The following is a 22,255-nucleotide window of genomic DNA, read 5'->3' as shown; positions in this document are numbered from 1 at the left end:
TATCATACATAGGCTTTCCACCATTGCACTGTGCCTTCTCATACACGTGCACAGCGTGTGCCTTTCTAGCTTATTATTGCTCTCATGCTCTCATTACATGTTTGATTGAACCTGGAGCGTAAACTAAAAGGAATGTCTAAATATGTAAAAATTAAGACACAGAGGGAAGCAAACGGAAATGAATGTTCTATCGTAGCTTCAACTGTAGAGGAGCAGACCAAGCTCTTTAAATACCACACCATTAAGCCTCTGGTAATGATTACACAAGATACAGAATGCCAAATCTGGCATCATCACACCATCGCCAATCCTCGCTCATCATCTGCTTAATGGCTGTGGAATTGTGTCCGTTAACTCCTACTTCAACTACCTTATGGTGGGGGCACACAGGGGCGGTGGGGATCAGTCATGCACACCACGTCTGACTCTGACAACCTTGCCACCAGATGCTGTTGAATTATACATTCCCTGATCGATCAAAAGGTGCTTAAGTAATAGAACTCCTAGCGGGTCCGTGTTACAGGTCTCCACTTACATTGGCATCCGTGACCTAAATTTAGGGGAGCTGGGAGACTGGCTTTGCAGTAAATCAAGAGAAGGAGAATCAGAGCAACTACTACGGCGGCCAGGAATCTTTTTAAGACTCATTTCTAGCGAATGTAACCCCTGAGTCGGCTGGCTGTCTGGCGATAGGGAATTCATGAGACAGAATTATCAATATTATTAAGATAAGCTTGAGCTGCTCCCAGACGAAATGTTTCGCGAGAAGTCATAAATCCAGCGACAAATCACCAGTATCGACCAAAATATCAAAATATCTAGAAATGTTTTATATTATATGGAATAACAAGAGAAGGTCTAAACTTGTGGATGCAGTATATTGTAAGATAATCTGAGGAAAGTGAGTTAGTTTATGAAATAAAGTACATTCAGCGTTGCCCACAGAATTCAGCTGGGCATACATTTAGAACAGAATAAGCGGTTGTACATCAGTCACTGGTATTACTACAGTACATGTACCTGCAATAAGGCTGTAAAAAGAAAATAATGCAATTTGAATTATTAATATAATAAAATGACCTGTAATTTAATTAGTTGATTTAACTAATTCAATTAGTTACCTCATCTTTGGTCAAATAACCACAGCTGAATAATGAGCATCACAACCCAAAACCAAATATTAAAGAACCCAGCCAAAATGATGTTCTGTTCACCATGACATATGCGTCTTATTTTCATGCCTCAAAACATGAATTAATTTCAATGTCTCATCTTTATTCTACATGTGCTCTGCTCTATAGGAAAGGAACAATGAGTGCATTGACCACATGAACCCGAGTGTCACTATATTCTGTACACAATAATCAAACATTTGAGGCAGGCAGACATTCGCTGAAAAAACAGGAAAGCATTCAACAAAAATATCAGATCACAATGTAAACTTATAGATCTGCTATTTTCACTCTTTGATGTGCAGCAAAGTGTATGATATACCAGTTAAGGTGGCTACAAGGCTACATAAGCTACAATATTCCTGGTGCTGTAATGTTCTTATGTCCGTCCTGTATGCCTCTGACATAATAGCCTACGAGGTCATATCAACACCGCAGGGGTCAAGATCTGACCTTCAGCATTCATGTTGACACCACGTGAATAGCAAAGACAGTTTTAGGTTCAAATGTACTTTGAACCCAAGAGGACAAGGTTTGAAAGGTTTGAAACAATGCAATAAATACACTCTTACAGCAAAGATTAAGAAAGAGGGGAAAGTAAATAGTCTGCAGCATTGCGGGCGGGCACTGTTATTACTCAATGGACAAACGTATGTGTATTCAGAGATTCTATTTCACTTGCAAACTTTCATAATTCATCAAATTTGCAGGTAAATGCATTCTATTTTCTTGTGAAGAAATTACATGCATCATTGCTATTGGAGCATGTCACCCTTTTCTTCACTTTATCCCTTCTGTTGATAAAAAATTACCCATTCATATAATCTCAAGGTCGGTAGGTCTTTTTTATGTTAAGGAGATGTCTAAAAGAGATCTGAATTCTCTGTTTTTCTTTTCTTTTTATTTTAAGATTACATTTTAAAGTCAGATTAGACCCTTGGTTAAAGTGAGAAACCATTACCGTGCAGTGCAAACATGTTCATCTGAATGCACAATGCTCTTCCATTGCTTTTGGCTGGCAACAACACAATTCCAGATGAAAATAATTACCAGGATGGCTCCATCGCATCATGCCTGCCTGCGTTTAGTGCATCCTCCTTCCTTGTGATTCCACTCTCAATTATTTATGAATGAAATAACAGTTTTCAAGTGTTAATAATTTACGGGAAATGCCCAAATGGCTAAGCGGGCAAAAGAGTAAATGGTGGAGGGATTGAGGGTATTGCGCTGCTTTATGGCCCCCATTCATCTTCTGTAATTATTAATCCCTTGTTTTAGGATGAGGAAACTGAGGCAACAGGGTTGGTGTTATGAAATAAACCATACTTTGATTGTCTAATCTCAGATCATTATCACAAGGCTGAGCACTTCTCGTCTGAGAACCATTTCCAATGATGGCATACAGTATGCATAGAATAAATCACTATGCAACGAGAAATCTATTTCCAACTAGGGATGGGACGATATGAACATTTCATATCACGATTATTGTGACAAAAGAAATCGCCATTTACGATATTATCACGATAATCAAAATCCATTATCCTGGGGTGGAACATTTGCCAAAAAATAGCTGATCTACAAGCTCACAACACGTCGCAACGCAACGCGTTGTGAGCTTGTAGATCGGCTATTTTTTGGCAAAGACATTTGAAAGAGAGTGAAAAAAAGACTGTATCAAGTACGTATATTATAAGTATCTTTTACCAGTTCTAGAGGGTTTAAGACTAAGTGGTACCGGATATGCAGCTCGGCAAATAAAAGGTGAATTGATCCCAGTGCATGATGGAGGACCATATCACGATATATTAAATCTCCACGATGCGATTATCGCCAGTGTTTTTTATCACGATAAACGATAAATGGATAATGGTAGTACATGATTGCCTCTGCAGTGTTTCCAGGTTGTTTTATCATGCCAAACTGAGGAAAATGTCTTCCATTCTAATATGAGCTTATTACATTACTGTATAAAACTATTTTAAAACATCTTTAACCAGATGTCCTTAAATATTACAACTCCACGCCGCATTTAAACCATGTGAAATTGGATAGTCGACAAAACACACAGTTTTCAATATTTCTAGTTTGAATTATATTTTTGAGAACCAAATGTAAATACATACTGTATATTTTTTTCCTACACCTCACCAACCACCACATGACCTTGTAGAATTCTTGGATTCTTCCAAAGGCAAAGCCATGCACATAATCTATGGTAAATAAACAAATTCAACACAATCTGGATGTTAATGCAAGTGGAGGAAAATGCAGTGCTTTGCCGATTGCCGAGCTGCAGAGACTCATGGAACCACAGCGCGATTATCAGTCATGGGGAGCCAAGTTTTTCACGGAGAACCAATAGCACATAAAGGCAAAGACTAAATCAATAAAACCATTACTGCCAATGTGGTTTTAATAGCACTAGTATTTTCTCATTGCATGTCTCCAAGGCATCTATCAGAACACCATCCTTTAAAACAGTGGTTCTCAAACATTTTGCATGTCAAGCATCCCCAAATTGATATGCATTTGGCCTTGGACCCCCAATTAAAAAGGTTTTATGACAGAGAATCATCCCCATAAAAGAACATTTGTGATTTGTGTTTCAAAATTATATATATTTTTTGTCACATTGCAAGCAACACATTCTGAGCGTAGATGTGCTATTTTCCAATATCCAAAGTGTAAAACAGGGTTGCAGTCGTTAATCTGTTCCTCATTTTGCTGGGGACCCCCTGTAACCCCCTAAAGGTCCCCTGGGGTTCTCGGATCCCTCTTTGAAAACCACCAATTTAAAACCTACTGTAGTGTACAAACATCACTGGGAACGGTTTCTACAAAACAGTGTTTTTTTTTTTGCCCCTGCAACCCTTTGAATATGGCTGTGTTTACTAGGCATACTGTACAGTATGTGCTGGAGCAGTAACCACTTAAACCGTATATACTTTGTTGACCGCAGTCTCCCAGGGGTCTATACTTGGTCAGCTCCTTTGTCCTCTCCACAGAATCTCCTCGCTGAAAATAGCCGAGCTCAGAACGTGTCCAGTTGTGACGTGTTTTAAGCTTGCATAATCTTCTATTTTCACAGAATGTTCACCCATTTGTGCCTTATTACACATTATGAAATTCCCAGAATAAGGATGCTAGGGTTCATGTGGTTAACAGTCAGATCACGAGTTTCTTTATTGTCTTTATGAAATGTATAGTCTCTGCATCTACGATATTCCCATGTGGTGTGACTGTTTTGTATCTCCTGAAAGGAAAGGGCTGTATTCTGTGGCTGGGTTTAAATCTCCCCGGTAATTATCTCCTCTCCTGATGGCATCACTGGGCTTTGCCTTTATTAATGGATATCATAACGCTGCATGGATGGGAGTAATTTCCCAGACTCCGAGGAAATCTGGGCTGCAGGAAGATTAAGAGCCGCGCTGCATTATTTCTCTCCCTTGGTGAATGATCTAACGTGCTATAGGACAGCACTATTGACGGATACCTCGCCAACACGAAACGGAGTGCTCCTATCAATCTAAGCATGTGATGGACTTGTGAGGCATATGTGGTATAGTATCTATACCTTATTTATTTGAGGATGAAAGCTGATTTCAAATGAAAGGAGGGATAGGGACCTAAGCAAGTAGCCTTAATAATTCAGCATGTATCGGGCATTCAGGGACAGGGTCTGCAGCTTCACAAAAAATCAATAGACTGGGACGTCTCTCTTCATTTGTGTTTGTTTCTCCTTGCCTAACCACAACCCATGTCCTTCAGGATAAAATGTAACGCTTGGCTTTGAATTTTAACATTAGTGGGACGGTAGCCGCAGTAGTTTTTTTTGGTCGGCGGCCAAAAACACGAGTGTGCGCGGCTGCACGTGTAGGGAAAAAAAGACCAAACACAAGAGGGGGGCTAATAGAAAAAAAAAAATACAGAGGTGGCATCTCCACTTCTCCGCAGGGAAATTTGAAGAGCCTAAATAACTGATAAAACTATAACTCAGCAGTGCCGTGGCACTGAGTGGCAACTCCCTGGAGTGAGTGGAACGTTATTGCAGTAATACCTCCTTCCTTCCTTCCTCTAATCACGGAGGCCTGACAGATAAAAGCTTGGGTACTCACCCGTCGTCCGTGTAGCAAGGGTACGGCATCTGCTGGGCGAAAACGCCGAGGGCCTGGGCCTTGTCGGCGTGCGTTCGTATAATGCCGTGGTCTATCATGTCCTGTAGATAGGCGAAGCCTCCCCATATATAGCGCAGGTCATTAAAGGAGCTGTCTCTGGCCCCGGGAGACCATGACCTTGTTATAAGGACACACATCACAGTCCGCGTTAGAAGGATGGCGGAAAGTTGCAGCGGTATCTGTTATTGTCTCATATCCACTGTCAGCGCATCATCACTGTGGCTTAACAACCGTGCATTCAAAGAATAAATCTTCACCAAGGCAGGAATTTTCAGGCCATGCAGTGTTGTCTGCCTTACAGTACACTACGGGCAAATGATAGCTCAGATATTTTGCACAGAAAGAAGACAGAACATTCACACATCATCTCATTGGTTTTAGTTTTAAGGGAACTGTCCGTTGCACATTATTTAACAATAACGTTTGCTTGCATCACCTACCTCTCCTTATACTTATCGGTGGGCTCGATCTCGTCGATGTCCATGCGGATTTTGTACTTGACATACGGAGGAGGCCGGCTGGCATCGGGCAGCAGGTTTTCAAAAACAATGCCAGCCCAGTATTTATCATCCTTAAGGAGGTCCAAGGCTTTGCTCACCAGATGTCCCTCAGTCGGGGCCGCCTCAAACTTATTCAGGTCCAGACACTGTCAACAAAATAAGAGGCGCTACAAAGTCAGGCAAAAAATAAAAAAGAAAGAGGAAAATGGACAAAAAAGAGCAGCCATGTGCTCTGAGAAGAGACACTGTTAATTAATTTCACTTTGACAGTCAACGTGATTTATATGTTATGTTATGAACTACGTTATGTACTCGCCATTAAAAAGTCTAAAATGTCTAGACAAAAACAAAGAGGGAATAAGATAAAGCAGACAGTGACTAGCAGGCATTGGTGGAAAAAGTACTCCAAGTAAAAGTATCAATATTGCAATGTAGAAATACTCTGTTACTCTGTTAAGTAAAAGTCCATAATTCAAAATGTACTTGAGTAAAAATATGAACGTATTGGTATCAAAATATACTTAAAGTACCAAAAGTAAATGGTACAAATTCTACAAGCTCACAAGACATCGCGCTGCGAGCTTCGAGCTTGTAGATCGTCTATTTTCAAATAGCCTAGGTATAAAATAAGGCCAAAGTGGTTAACAAGTGTTTTATAATATTATAATTTATATCTGCAAAGTAACTAGTAACTAATGTTTACAAATACTTTTAGTGGAGTAAAAGTACAATATTTGCCTCTGAGATGTAGTGGAGTAGAAATAAAAAGTAATGAAAATTGGAAATACTTCAGTACTTAAGTAAAGTACTTAAGTAAATGTACTTAGTTACTTTACACCACTGCTAGCGGGCACGCAGGCAGTGGCATTGACAGAAAAGCTACTCGTTAATCTTTTGACACTCAGACAGTGTGGAGTGGCGTTCCAGACTAGTGCAGAGAAGCCAGGGGGGGTGGATGGGGGGGTTGTGGGGGTGCGGAGGCAACTTGTTAGGGTGTTGTGAGCTCCAGCAGAGAGAGAGAGAGAGAGAGAGAGGGAGGGAGGTAAGGTTTACTTGCACTCCCTGTTCCATAGCCTCGTGTCCCATGTTCAGGCGCGTCACACCAAATTCTGGGCCCTGGGTACAAGGATTCACTGCGGGCCCCCCCCATGAATGTTAACTATTGAAAAATAGCAGATATACAAGCTCACAGCGCGGCACCGAGTGCCGCGCTGCAAGCTTGTATATCTGCTATTTTTGAAAAATCGTGAAATTGTGTGCAAGAAACCTATGTCAAGGACCCCCAAGATAATATGTATTTGGCCACGGACCCCGATCTCAAAATATTTAGTTCCAGGGACACCCAGAAGCAAAATTTGAGTAGAAATGTTTGCTTAAAAAAATACATATATTCAAAGATTTTCACACATTTTCACAACTTTTCAAAAATAGCAGATCTACAAGCTCGCAGCGCGGCACTCGGTGCCGCGCTGTGAGCTTGTATATCTGCTATTTTTCAATAGATAAAGTTATTAGGGCCCCTCCACCTTGGGCCCCAGTAACTCAGTCCCACTTTCCTACCCCTTGTGACGCCCCTGTCCATGTTCCACGAGACACTGCTGGGAAAGTCATCCAGGGAAAGCGGTCACACCCTGACAGCTGTCCTCACATTTTCAGTGCTGAACCGGTTTGTGTTATCGTGTCTCCCATTGGAGGCTTTAGCACGGATTCTATATCCGGCCACGGAAGAGAAACTATCTCTGCAGCAATTTTTAGTTCAGATAGGACTGATGGGGATGATCGTGACTGGAATCCATCCACATTTTGAGAGAAACAGCCCTACGCGAAGCGGCTGTTATCAATGACATTGCAAACGTGCGGGTTCATTCGGGCAAATTCTTGATCACACAATGCGACATCGCATAATTGCTACTAGGGATGGGACGTTAAGCAATATTATCGTTTGTCGTGATAAAATACACTCGCGATAATCGTATCGTGGAGACATATCGTGATATCGTCCTCCGTCATGCACTGGGTTCAATTCACCTTTTATTTGCCGAGCTGCATATCCGGTACCACTTAAAGCTATACTGTGTAAGTTGCTCAGCTAGTGGTCAGTAGCGGTATTGCTTTTTTCGGCCGTTTTTCGCCCGGAGTCGCCGCGGACCACCGGAGCGGGGCCGCAAACCACCGCGACCGATACGAATCCGTAGAGGGGTAGAACGTAATTTTCGTAAACACTGTTGCTGAGGGAGGCTACTCAGTTAGATAGTATGGCTCTATAATTGGTAAAAGGTACTTAAAAAATACATACTTAATATACGTCTTTTTTCACTCTATCAAATGTCTTTGCCAAAAAATAGCAGATCTAGGAGCTCACAACACATCGCAACGCCCCAGGATAATGAATTTTGATTATCGCGATAATATTGTAAATCGCGATTTCTTTTGTCACAATAATCGTGATATGACATTATCATATCGTCCCATCCCTAATTGCTACATTAAAAGATCTTTGCAGCTCTTTCCTACGTAGAGCTTTAAATCTCCTTGCTGTACCTTAGCCAAGAAAGAAACAAGACAAAATTACGTCAGCGCCATGCGTTGTCCTTATAAGCCTCATCGAACGTCATGACACCAGGAGGGAGAGCGTAAGCATGTCTAGAAATTTCCGTATTTGATCCTGAACTGCTGGGCAATAATGTAAAGTAGAGCCTAAGATGTCAGATATATAGATGATCTGACTGAGGTCGACAAACTGGTCCCCGCTGATAGCTGGTGCCAATCCCATCTTGGCCTAATTCAGAAGATTCCCCACAACACATACAGCACATGATGGACACCGTCACACCATGCTTATAGGGGCCATGTGTGTGCCACCCAATGATAGCCGCAAGATGAGATTAGCACGGACGGATCTCCACGGTGTGATAAACATTATGCTGTCAGTCGGGTTGGAGGCGGTAACCGCCGTACCGCCGTACCGCGGTACCGCGGTATACCGAGGTCTACCGCGGTGTCATTGTGCTTACCGCGGTAAAAAGACAAAAAAAAGGTATATTTTTTATTGGAAAACAAGCGAGTTTAAACGGATTACTGGCGGAGCGTGGGCCACGTCGACTAAAACCGAAAATGAAACTATTTTACTTTTTCCACCGCGTCGCACGTCGGCGATTTTATAACCTTTTCTGTCAAGTCTTGTAACTAAAACCTGTATATAGCAGCACTCAATCACTGCGATTTGAGAGTTGAGACGTGACGTGAGTTTACAGAATCACTGTACACGATCTGACTACCCTTCCTCTTCTGGTTTGTTCACACAGCTGTTTGTGTCTGAAAAGCCCAAGTAGCTAGCCTACGTTACTATGGTAACCCGACAGTGCAGATCTAAAAGCTCAGAACGCGTCGCGGATGCGATGTGTTGTGAGCTTGTAGATCTGCTCCTTTGAAAGCCAGACCCGCTGTGCTGTACGGAGAAGTATAACTCGGGCAGTCAGGCTGTGTCGCCTCCCCACTGTGGAGAGGCGACTTTTGGAAAGATGATTGCAATATTTTGGCTTATCGCCGAACCTTAATTAATAGATACGGGGGTGCGGTAATTACCGCAGTACCGGGGGTAAATGGGAAGACGGTAATCGCGGTAACAAAATGTCCATACCGCCCCAGGCCTAGCTGTCAGCCCCCGTGGCTGTGTTAATATTAAGGCATAGGCAACATACTCAGTATGTTGCCTATGCCTGATATACAGTATATCATATTGTATATCGTTGCTGTCGGGAATAAATCTCCTATCGCCATCGTCACATTTTGAGCTTTAGATACTTTTGACATTTTTGAATTTTATTCCTGAAAGGTTTTGGACAGGTTTCCACCCGACACAGACGATATGTACGTGCCTATGTACATATCGGAGAAATGAAACTTTTATTTCATTAAAACAATTTATCGTAGTAATGGCTTACTGCTCTGTGGTTCAATATCTGTTCATGCTCAACTTGCTGTGCCTTGAGAAGGCTAAAGACGGGGGTGTGGGCGAGGTAACGCCAAGGCCTCTGAGGTCACATCAGCCCAGTTTCTTTGGTTTTAGATTAAAATAGAGTAGCCTACAAACCGTTAGTTCGCCAAGCTTTCAGCCCACATGCCCATATTATTGTCAGGCATTCTGGACTTCCGCCACTCCAAAAGAGCAAGTCGATGTGCTCATCTAGGAGTGATTCAACGCAGGAGTGACAGGGTGACTCATGTGGTCGGCCTTTCTTTATTGACAGGAACATTTCCTTAGCCGTTGGTTGGTACGCGGTGGGGGAAAAAAAAAATACTCATTTGATTGGTTGATTTTAAGCGCTGAGTTGATCTAACCAAACCCGTCTGTCATGCGGACATTGCAGAATTCCATAATTGTCGGCATCCTTGTATTTCCAAATTGAAAATAGCAGATCTACAAACTCACTCTGTGCTGCGATGTGACGCATGGGTGAGCTTGTAGATCGGTTATTTTCACAATGTTATTACAAAAATATAAAACATAATGGTTTCGGACAAACAAGGTTTCCAACTGACAGAGACGATATGAAATAAATCCAGGAATGTAATTACATCACTGTGACTGGGACGCGCTTGCCTTTTTCTCTTGTCAACACACATCTTCATAAGGCTTCAATGAATGTGCAACAGTCACATTTTTATTCAACAGGAGATACATGCATTGATAAATGCAATTCATGCTTCAAGGCCGCTGTCCTTGTGCACTACTTTGAACTATGGGAGGTATGGAACGTCTCCATCTTTCTGCACATACTGTATATGAGCATACAGCCTTCATCATGCATGTATATATATTGTCACTGTCGGGCAGAAATCTCGTATCTCCAAGTTTCAAATTTGTAATTCTTTTTCACAAAGTAAAGCCCTGCTTCACCCTACAAGGCCATTGCACAAAAGTAGTGAAAACAGCAGATCTAGAAGCACACAACGCCTCGCGGTGCGCGCGAGGCATTGTGTGCCTCTGTGTGCCTCATTTTTAAAATGATAAATACAAAACAAACGGTTTTGGACATACAAGGTTTCCTCCCGACAACGGTGATATATATATAGATATAGATACAAAAGCCCATCAGGAAGATGTCCTTTATTCTTGTGTCCATTTTGAGAAATGCAATTTCCATCAGGGCAGAGAAATGAATTGTATTACCTTGGAGTTTCACCGGCCATGTCTGTCTAACCCCCCCAAGGCCCTAGCTGCCATCTTAGCTGCCTGTGTATTAATACTTCGAGGTGGGTGGGTGGGGGGCTTACTTTGAACGCGTGTCGATGTAGGGAGAGAAGGGCATCGCTGCTAAACCACCTCCGAGATCAATAAATCAATGTCGGCCATCTGTGTGTAGTATGTACGTTCCTACCTGGACATTTCAGTTTGTTCTGTTCTGTGCCTTTATTATCATTATGAGCAATACATGCTGAAAATAGGGTTTTCACGATGTTCTTTTTTTTTTTTTTTTACACGATGACCATCGAAGCACTCACTGTATTACTACATCTCCTGTTTTTGACAGCTTGTCAAGACGAGGTCATCAAACATTTATGAATATAAAAAAAAAGAGAAAAGGAGCTCTGAGTGAGACAGAGCGAGAAGGATGAGGAATGAAAAAAGAAGGAAAAAGAAGGTGAAAAAATGTAAATGAGAAGAGCTTGATTTCCTTCATCAAAGCTGCATTTATCAGATATAAAGAAAAAACAATAAGACAAGCGGCTTATTGTTTGAGTACAAACTGGAATAAAAGGACAAAGAGGACAGAGGACACTAAAATAAAACAAACAAACCCCGAGGAACTTGGAGAGGAGCTCCAGGACTTGCGTGGTGGCGTTGTAGACGTCGCGCCAGTCGTACGGGGGCGCGCCCTCTGGCCGCTCCTCCGGCGGTCCCTTGTACAGGAAGTTGGCCAGACGCTCCGCCGTCCACCCGGTGCCGTTGAGCCGCTGGTCGAGAGCCGCAGCGAACAGTGGGTTCGCCAGCAACGCCTGACATTTTGGAAACCAAGTAACAAGGATTTGTTTGATTCTTTGTTGTTTATTTGTCATTAGGGGGCGTTTTTTAAAATTTATTTTACCAATATGCAGGCTGTGACTCCCCTGTGTTCATTTAACCAATTAAACCCAAGCTTCCCTATTGTGGGGAAAGCTTTTGTAGAAAATAGCCGACCGACAAGCTTACAGCGGTTTAACTCGAGTGTTTAACCACTTAATCCCTCTAGTCTTTAATAGTGACATAGACTTGAGTTACAAAGCTTTTTTGCGTCTACACCAAGGGCATTATTTTCGTCCATGCCTGAACCTTTACCCCCCTTAACCTTTTGCCATTTTTAACTTTTTTTAAAACATTTTTGAATATTTCAAAAAGCTGATCTACAAGCTCACAACATGTCAATGTAGTCGTCTATTTGTAGTATTTGAAATGTTTTTCAAAATGGTAAAAAAAAAAAGGCGAAGAAGTTTAGGGATAAGGGTTAAGGCATGGACAAAAATATAGCTGCAAATCTCTTGGCCAAAAATAGCCGATCTACAAGCTCAAAAGTGTAGCTTGTAGACCTGACATTTTCGTCGAATGTTCCCCACGGATTATGGATGCTGGGGTTCAAGTGGTTAATCGTTAAGGGAGGGCTGCCAGTGCCATCTCTAACATGGTGGCTCTGCCATTCCCTTGTATGCAGAATTAATTAGATGCAATAAGCTAGATGGCACTGTTGTACTTCAGCCTCTATACATACACACCATCCACATACAGCCAGGCATTGCTCATAGTGTAGTTGGCTATAGCTTATGCACACACACACACACACACACACCTTTACATAACCGGGGACACATGCTGACATGTGTGGCATGTGTGCTGCTCAAATACACACGGAGAGAGAGAGAGAGAGAGAGAGAGAGAGAGAGAGAGTGTGAGGAGAAAAAAAAGCATGTTAAAAAAAGTGGCATATGCACATACGTCTGCATGCACACACACATTCCCCTCACACACCCTCCTCCTCCCCTCGTTCCGTTCCTCCTGTGTGATACAAACATGTATGCAGTGCCTGCCTACATGTACATCCCGTCAGCATGGCTCATATGCCTACATGTACATCCAGTCAGCATGGCTCATATGCATCCGGCTGTGATTGCTGTCACAACGCTAAGAGCTAATAAAGAGGATATGCTAATATATATGCAAATATAGTATAACCTTGCTTTCCAATCTGGGTGTGTGTGTGTGTGTGTGTGTGTGTGTGTGTGTGTGTGTGTGTGTGTGTGTGTGTGTACACATACATACATTATTACATTCATACATACTGTACACAGTGTGTGTGTGTGTGTGTGTGTGTGTGTGTGTGTGTGTGTGTGTGTGTGTGTGTGTGTGTGTGTGTGTGTGTGTGCTCGCGCATGTGCGTGTGTGTGTTTGTGTGTGTGTTGGTGAATGAGTGTCGGGGGAAAAGATGGGTCTGCGGCTCCTCACACAACAGGGACTTACTGTATGTAATTAGGTAATTTGACGACAATCTCAACATTGGTTTACCTGCACTCTAATGTACCAACCACAACCACTCCCTTCCGTCAACTTTGACTATTTCCGTATTTTCTCTGCTGCCACGAAAGGGATGCCCATTTAATAATAGCCTATATGTTAATGACACGTTACCTCATGAGCTGAAATGCAACTCAAGTGATTATTTAGGTGGCATGGCATGCAGAGGAACTTAACTCAAGCTCAAGTTATATATTTCATAATTATATCAAATATTTATAGTAGCAGTTGATTTTTCAGGTACTACTGAATAGCCTGCCTGAGAACCTTACAACCTGGTTTATTCTGAGGCAAAAGAGAGATACTGTATAGTTTACAACTATTTTAGTTGGCTAAAAACAACATTTTTGCTGGCATAAAATTGCTGAGGTAAAATGTTATGTTAACTGATTCAATGTATTATTATAGCTTTGACCTACACACGTGGGTAGTCATGTTTTGTTTATCTGTGGGAGGACAACAATGGAAATCAGTCCTGGACTTCTCTTGCTTTTTTGTGGGTTGTATACAGTGGTGGAAAAAGTATTCACATCATTTAAATTACGTAAGTAAAAGTATCAATACTGCAATGTAGAAATACTGTTACAAGTAAAAGTCTGGAATTCAAAATGTACTTGAGTAAAAGTTACGAAAGTACTAGCATCAAAATGTTCTTAAAGTACAAAATGTTTGAAAATAGCAGATCTAGAAGCTCACAATGTGTCACGATGTGACGAGTTGTGAGCTTGTAGATCGCCTATTTTCAAATGTACAGTAGGTATAAAATAGGGATAAAGTGATTAAAGTATGTTTTATAATTTATATCTGCAAACTAGTAAAACGTTTTCAAATAAAAGTAGTGGAGTAAAAGTACAATATTTGGATCCGAGATGTAGCGGAGTAGAAGTAAGTATTGGAAATTGGAAATACTCAAGTAAAAGTTCAGTACAAACAACTCAAAATGGTACTTACCTGGTACCGTTCATTTGCTTTTAAAAGGAAGCTTAAGGCAGCAATAATCAAAAAGGACATTATTTTAGGTTAGGTCAGACATACCTGTTTTATTTTTCAATTCTTAATGTACATCTTATTTTCATTTTTAAGTTTATGTTTTGTCTGTAACACTGATTATGTTTTTTGGTATGCGGTCAGGCTTAGGCCTGGCTCAGGGAGGAGGACACCCCTGCCATGCAGAGTCCAGCATGGAAAGGCTGTTTATTATTTAATATAATACTGTATTGTATTTTATTTTATTTGTATTGTGATGTTTTATGCTTGGACCCCAGGAAGAATAGTCTCCACTACGGTGTAGACTAATGGGGATCCTTAATAAACAATAAACAATAAACAATAAACCGTAAGTAAATGTACTTAGTTACTTTACACCACTGGTTGTATACAAACTGAACTAAAATAAACTAGTGCGAAATGCATGCTCGACACCATGTTCACTGGCATTTCAGTGTCAACAAGTCTGAGGATATTCCAGTTAACCTCAGGTCAGTGTTAAATGAAGTAATCTCTATGCTGCTCTGTTCGACCTTTCGGAAAAATCAGGGTGTCGATTTTTGGCAGTGATATATCACAGATTTTATTTTAGGATATGTGTATTTTAAAATTCACAAGGTGATCTGAAACAGTAGCAACCCATTTTGCAAGTCGAGCACTGCAATGAAATGATTAACATAAATCGTATTGAATGCTGAGAATATGTCAGCAGTGCTGGAATAAGTAGCCTACTCAGAGTAAAAGTAGAATACCACAATTTAAAAATACTCTGTTACAAGCCCTGAATAAAATAATATAAATATTGACAATATTCTTACTACTGCTAGTGCTAAATCTTTTCAAAAATAAAGATCTACAAGCTCACAATGCATCTCATTGTGACACGTTGTGAGATTGTAGATCGGCTATTTTCAAATAGCCAGAGTATAAAATAAGGCTTGAGTGGCTAACGGTACATTTTTAATAATAATCTAAGCCACTGGTGTAGCCTATATTGTTGTTTTGTCGGGTGGAAACCTTGTATGCCCAAAACCTTCCCTTTTTTGAAAAAAAGGAAAAAAGAAAAAAAAGAATGTAAAATAGTGAAGCTGATCTACAAGCACACAACGCCTCGCACTGCAAGGAATTGTGTGTTGTATATCTGCTATTTTCACTAGTTTTGTGCGACAGTCTCGTGTGAGGAAGCAGGGCTTAATGAAAAGAACAAAAACAAAAAAACCTGGAGATATGAGGTTTCTGCCTGACGTGATGATATAAGTATTGAAAATGTTAAATACTCATAAAAGTACCTCAAAATTGTACTTACAGTAAGTACAGCACTTGAGTAAATGTAGCCTACATTGTTACTTTGCACCACTGGTCTACTGTATCTGCCAAATGTTCAGTGGCATTTGGGCCACAGAGTTGTGGATATGGCATTTAACCTTGTTGGTCATGTGTCAAATTAAATTATCCAACATCAGACAGTCTTAAAGGGGGAAAAAAAATAGATGTATTCAGTGGCCTTTTAAAACGGGGGAAATGGTCTGGTCCCCACGGCAAAGAGACAATGAAACATCAAATCAATTTTCGTAATATTTTCCAGGATCGGGTCATTCCCATGATCAATCCCACAGTAGTACCTGTTCTTAACATTTACTCAGTGGACAGTGTAGAGCAGTGGTTCTCAACCTTTTCAGCCCACAACCCCCAAAATTATCATATTTTAACTGGGGACCCCCCCCCCACCCTGACGAGCACTAAGAGTTGAGGCATTACATTTTGTATAAAACGGTTCTATTGTGAACATAGCCGATCTACATGCTCACAACGCCTCTGTGCCAGTCCTTTATAGTGCATAGGCTTTTTGATATTAACAAAAGAGGAAGTAGATATTTCTGTATGGGTTATTGGCATGGAAGCGTTTTTGCAGGAAGAGTATTTGAGGCAGGCTGGCAAGGTGAAGTGTTTACATGTTCGTATGAACAAAGGATTTTTTTTTTTGCTTTTGTTTTGAGCACCCGACTGATACAAGATGTGTTTGAAGTGAATGATGATAAAGATAAAATAAAAGTGAATTATTTCTTTGGGGTAAATGGACAACATCCACTCAAGACCCAGAAATGGTTTCAAATGGATGGATGAACTGCAATCGGAACTCATCAGTTGAGCTCTTGTATGTTGCCAAGTAACCTAGCTCCATGGTGAAACAATACATTGCTGAACATTCAAAATGGTCATCATGTACAACCAACCATCCAATAATAATGTGTTACATTTATTTTTTACATTGGAACATGGCATGCTCTCCAGGGGCCACAAGAAAGCTCTGGGCCAAATAAAAAATAAAACTAAGAATCCCTGAGCAGAAAATTATATTTAGACAAGTGAAATTGCCAATTGCCTTCTGCTTCTATGCCCATTTGACACTGCTGCTAAAGATACATTATAATACCCTCGGCTCTTGCACATTTTGGCACTGCTTCTAGATATATTGTAACTGTCTTAAAAGGTTCATCATGCCTGCTGTTCTACCCGTAACTTCATTACATCCAGTACCATTACTTTTTAAAGTGACAAGTACATCCCTCTTGATTCTATCAGTGATTCATATTTTGTTGGACTGTTGCTTGACAGAAAGAAAAGATCTTCAGGTCAGAGTTCATTTTGACAGCATATTTTAGTTATCAGATATGTACATTTTTTAGTCTAGTTTTAGTGGGTGGCCCTGATAGCGTTGTAACGGCAGATTTTACACTTGGTTTCATGCTGAAAATAGACAATCTACAAGCTCACAACGAGTCGCCCTGCGACGCGGTGTGATCTGTAGATCTGCTATTTTCAGAGTGCAACTAAACATAAAATTACTTCTGTGTTAGTTCTACTGGATCTCTTCTCCACTAGTCCCTCCCTAAAATTGTAGTCTAGTATTTGTTGATGGAATTGTCAATATATTTAGTCTTGGTTTTAGTCATCATAGTTTAGTTTTTATTTTGTTTTGATTTAGTTTTCATCAGTGAGAAAAGGTAGTCGAACATTTGCCGTCATAGTTTTAGTCGACAAAATCAACACTGCTTCAGGTGAAAAACATGAACAAACGTGGTCATGCGACAAAGAATAAATGAGCCCTTCCACCTTAGAACCCCAAATCCTATAAGTGAACAGTGGTGGTGTTGGTTGGTGGTTGGTGGTGGAGGAGGGGAAGGATGGTACAGTAATTGCTCCATCAAGGTAAAACGTGTCTGGGACCTTGAAGGACCTCGGCAGATGACAAACCTCCGGGAGCCGGCGCTTTCTGCAGAGAGGTGCATGGGGGAACTTGCACGGCTGGGAGAAAATGAAGACAAAGGAGGATTGCTGGCCCATTTGTGTAAAGGTTAGGGCTAGGGTAATGAATACTCTGGCTGTAAGGAGCTCCCAACGTCTGCTCCCCTCCAGCTGCCTATAAGCTCATTTAGAGTGACACCGGAGTAATGTCAGTGCCAAGGAAAGACAGCGAGAGGGAAGGAGGAGCGAGAAAAAGAGAGGGAAGGGGAGAGGGAGAGAGAGTGTGTGAGAGAGCAGGGGCGTCACAAGGGGTAGGAAAGTGGGACTGAGTAACCAGGGCCCAAGGTGGAGGGGCCCTAGTAACTTTAGCTATTGAAAAATAGCAGATATACAAGCTCACAGCGCGCTGCGAAATTGTAGATCTGCCATTTTTGAAAAGTCGTGAAAATGTGTGCAAATCTTTGAATATGTATTTTTTTTTAAGCGGACATTTGTAACTCAAATTTTGCTTCCGGGGGGGGGTCCCTGGAACGAAATATTTTGAGATGGGGGTCCGTGGCCAAATTCATATCATTTTGGGGGTCCTTCACATGAAAAAGTTTGAGCATCACTGACATGGAAACATGGGTTTCTTGCACACTTTTTCACAATTTTTCAAAAATAGCAGATCTAAAAGCTTGCAGCGCGGCACTCGGCCGCGATGTGAGCTTGTATATCTGCTATTTTTCAAATAGTTAACATTCATGGGGGGCCCGCAGTCAGAATCCTTGTACCCAGGGCCCAGAATTTGGTGTGACGCCCCTGTGTGAGAGAGAGAAGGTGGAATGGTATCTGTAGTGTATACTCTCTTTTCCCGGATAATCCCTTCTGCCAGGATGAAAATTATCCTGCACTTATCCATAATTACTTTCCCTCCGCTGTGTCCACATCCCACAGAAAGGTGCAGTCCGTTGATATACAGCGCATGGGATGTGTATATCCTTACCTGCACACTCTTAACTGCAAATGATATCCCAAGCTACGGTAAAAATGGGGATATGTGCTGCTTTTACAATGGGAAAGGATGTTTGGAGGCTAGTAAGTATAATATGAAAAATGTTTAAAAGAAGCAGATTTTCGTTATTTTTAAGCTTATACGTGAAATAACAAAAAAATTAAAAATAAAATATCTCTCTTGATTCGATAGCAGACACGATCTGTTGACATGAAACATTTTATTTAGGCAATTAAAGGTTAATGTGATGTGTTTTAACCCTGCAAGACCCAATGTTGCTTTTTGGCAACATTTTTTAAATCATTTAAAAAAAAATGTTATAATTAGTTTTCCTGTTCTTGTTTCACATTAACATCACCATTAAATCCTATTGTTTAGTATTACAATGCCATTGGCCAAGATATTTGCATATGAATACCCCCCACAGAGGCTGACATTCACACCACTTAAAGATCTCTGGAGTCCAGAGTCTTGACAAACAACATCTCACTTTTTCACTGAAGCTATTCCTCACAAAAACAAGTAAAATGCCTGTCATATTTTTTTGGGTGATCATTAGAATGTCTAGAACATGTACATATGTTATTATTCTGAAAGATATCCCCAAAATGCTAATTAGAGCATGATTTATGATTTATGGCTATAAAACCTTACAAAAACATTTTCTTTTTAAATGGCAAGTAGAAATTAATTCGGGTCTTGCAGGGTTAAATGTTTGTTTTCATGTTTTGTTTTGTTTTGTTCTGTTCTGTTCTGTGAAATGATTTGTTCTCTTCTCTGAGGAGAACAAATTATCTTATGAAAAGCTGGTACTTGTTATAGCCTTCAAACACACACAGATATGCAAAAAATATTTTGGTACTCATCAAGGTCCAAAGTTCAAATGTAACCTTACCCGCAGTGCATTGACTTGGCGACCATTTTCAAAGAAGTCCCAAACTCGCGGCCCAAGCTCATCCCAAGAATCGGCAAGCTCTCTCAGCATGGCTAAGGCGTTGAAGGTGCTATTCGCCTGGAAAAAAAAGAAACCCAAACATACAGTGATTAGCAGCAGCTCAATTCATCTGGCTTTTCATCCATTGAGAACACACCCACTGGGCCATCTCATTTCCTCTCAAGCGAACTTGAACGTGTGCCACTGTGTACTTTACCTATTCCCCTGAGAAACCCATCACATCCACACCGTCATCCCCCACAGTGACACATGTAAATGGGGTTATTTAAACCAGAACAGCGACTTGTAAACAATCTGAATATCCCTGTGTGAAGAGGGCCCCCTCCACGCGCCAAGAACGAGAAAGGAGAAAATTCTGCGGATTTCGCACACACTCATTATCCCCACTCAAATGTTCCCCACACAAAATCCCAGACGCCTGACTGTTGTTTGTTTTGTTTATGCACTTATCAAAAATGATGTTGATATCTTGAAAGGAATGTCACGAGAAATGCATTACATTCTCCACCCCTGAATGAGGTGGCTCGCTGGCTTTTTGAGATGTGTTCCTTGGAGATAATGTATGTGGATTCCTCCTCACAGTTATAAGATGCAGCTCAAAAGAACACTCAGTTATGTACAGTTGCTGATATTAGAAGAGACAAGACATTTACATGGAGATCTGAATAATATTGCTTAAAAGGTTTGTCAGTTTTAGCGAAAAGGATGTCAACATTTTACTTCCGTGAGCCAAGTGTTGTAATGGTTTTTGGTGTGTGTGTGTGTGTGTGTGCGTGTGTGCGTGCGTGCGTGCGTGCGTGCGTGCGTGCGTGCGTGCGTGCGTGCGTGTGTGTGTGTGCGTGTACCTCTTTGACAATGAGACGAGCAGCAGGGGTGTCCGGCGTGTAGAGGACCTTCCCTTGCAGCAAAGGCCTGAAGGTGCTCCAAATGTAACGCAGGCCAGGTGTACCCTCCAGGGTTTCAATTAGTGTCTGACAAAATACACCTGTAGAGAGAGAGAGAGAGAGAGAGAGAGAGAGAGAGAGAGAGAATGTTGGGCACTGGGCAGAGGAAAGTGGGCAGACTCGTCCCGATTGCATTTGTTCTTGTAAAGACAAACAGAAAGCAGTGAAAATTTGACCACAGGCAGGGATTTCATTGTACATTAAGGAAACATATAGTTGTATGACGACTAATTAAACCACCTAAACCACTTATCGCTATAGTCGGGAACCCACAGGCCCAAAAGCTCAAGGAATAGGGTTTAACCTGTGATGTTTTGCCGCACTTTTTTATTTCTGTTTTATTTATTAGTTTGGTCATTAAGGTAATAATGACAGGCCTGCTCTGCCAGAAACATCGCGAAAAAAACAGTTATGGCCATTTGTATATTCACTGTCCCATTGACTCCACTATACAGGAACATATTTAAAAAAATGAAAAAATCTGCTTTAAGTAGCATGTAAGGGGTCAAACTGGGGTGTTTTCATGATTCTGAATCCATTGCAAGCACTTGTTTTGCACGAAACACATTCCTTGGGCTAAAAAACAGCTCTACAAAACTGTCAAATGACTCATCACTTTTGTCAGTTTTGTAGCACTTTATCGACTGACACTGATGTTAAATAAACCTATATGTCAAATCTGACATATTTGTCTTCATGAGTAGGACTAATGACAAAATCAATACCAGAACACAAACGCATCAATACAGGCAATGACTGATTAGCTACAGTCATATACGTGTACATGTGATTAGCTACAGTACAGTCATATACATGTTACCCCCCGGCTCCACCGGGCGCGTCGAGCGCCGCGCCAACGTCAACGCTGGGAACGCTCCCGTTTTAATTAATGAAGGGTGCTCCACTGCCGACGTCAACGTCAGCGTCGGACGCTCAAATTCGCCCCGGTTCATTTTTTGACGCCGTCCGACGCCGGCACGACGCCGTTATTTTGGTGGAGCCCTAGCCTTACATGACAACTGCAATCACGTGGCAAGCTGACCAGATAATGCAATAATAATAATGTTAATGCAAATGGCAAGATGAAACAGAATCACTATACAGTACCACCTGAGCTTTATTGTCAAGAGTCTAGAGGTGTAGAGAAGTGTGTGTGTGTGTGTGTGTGTGTGTGTGTGTGTGTGTGTGTGTGTGTGTGTGTGTGTGTGCGAGAGAAATTATTTATTTTGATTGCACTCCTGCCGCTCATCCTAGTTTTTGTGAGAAGAGAGGATAGACGTACTGTAGGGTAGAGATGGAGAGGTAAGAAGAAGAAAGATATATTATATATACATTTAGTTTTAGTTTTTGTATGCATAAATGTTGACGTTGTGCGGGTGTAAACACAATGCGCAGCCTTGAGGCGAGATTAAAGAAAGTGGCAGTAGGTGCAGTGTTCTCAGTTCAATAGGCCGGTTCGTGCGACAAGGGAAGGTGCTAATGTTTACAGGTATAATCCACCTCAGGTATTAAACAAACAGTAAAGAAAAGGGGGAAAGAACTGTACTGTATACAGGCATATCTCAATATTATGGGGAATAAGAACCCAATTATTTCACTTCACAATATACACAAATTTCCATTCCTGTGAATTTACTAGTAAAATAAAATACAAAATATTCTACGGCGTACTGACTGATGGGGAAAACCGAATCAATCAGGGGAGGGTTGAACAGTATATTTGTTGGTAGAGG

At 41.2% G+C, this 22,255-nt stretch overlaps 1 protein-coding gene across 1 annotated transcript in view; it reads right to left on the bottom strand.

Moving 5' to 3' along the window:
* LOC308297950 (phospholipid-transporting ATPase ABCA1-like) overlaps positions 1-22,255 on the bottom strand; it is a gene marked incomplete at its 5' end in the record, with an annotated part of 237,041 nt that overhangs the window by 191,976 nt on the left and 22,810 nt on the right. The window contains 5 exon segments of the mRNA XM_080741514.1: positions 5,291-5,467; positions 5,791-5,996; positions 11,653-11,850; positions 19,519-19,635; positions 20,424-20,563. Coding sequence (XP_080597640.1) covers positions 5,291-5,467; positions 5,791-5,996; positions 11,653-11,850; positions 19,519-19,635; positions 20,424-20,563 — 838 coding nt within the window.

The sequence above is a fragment of the Nannobrachium achirus genome, assembly GCF_963921795.1.
Source record: "Nannobrachium achirus genome assembly, chromosome: 14".
In the NCBI taxonomy this organism is placed as follows: domain Eukaryota; kingdom Metazoa; phylum Chordata; class Actinopteri; order Myctophiformes; family Myctophidae; genus Nannobrachium; species Nannobrachium achirus.
This window is presented reverse-complemented; position numbering and strand designations above follow the sequence as displayed.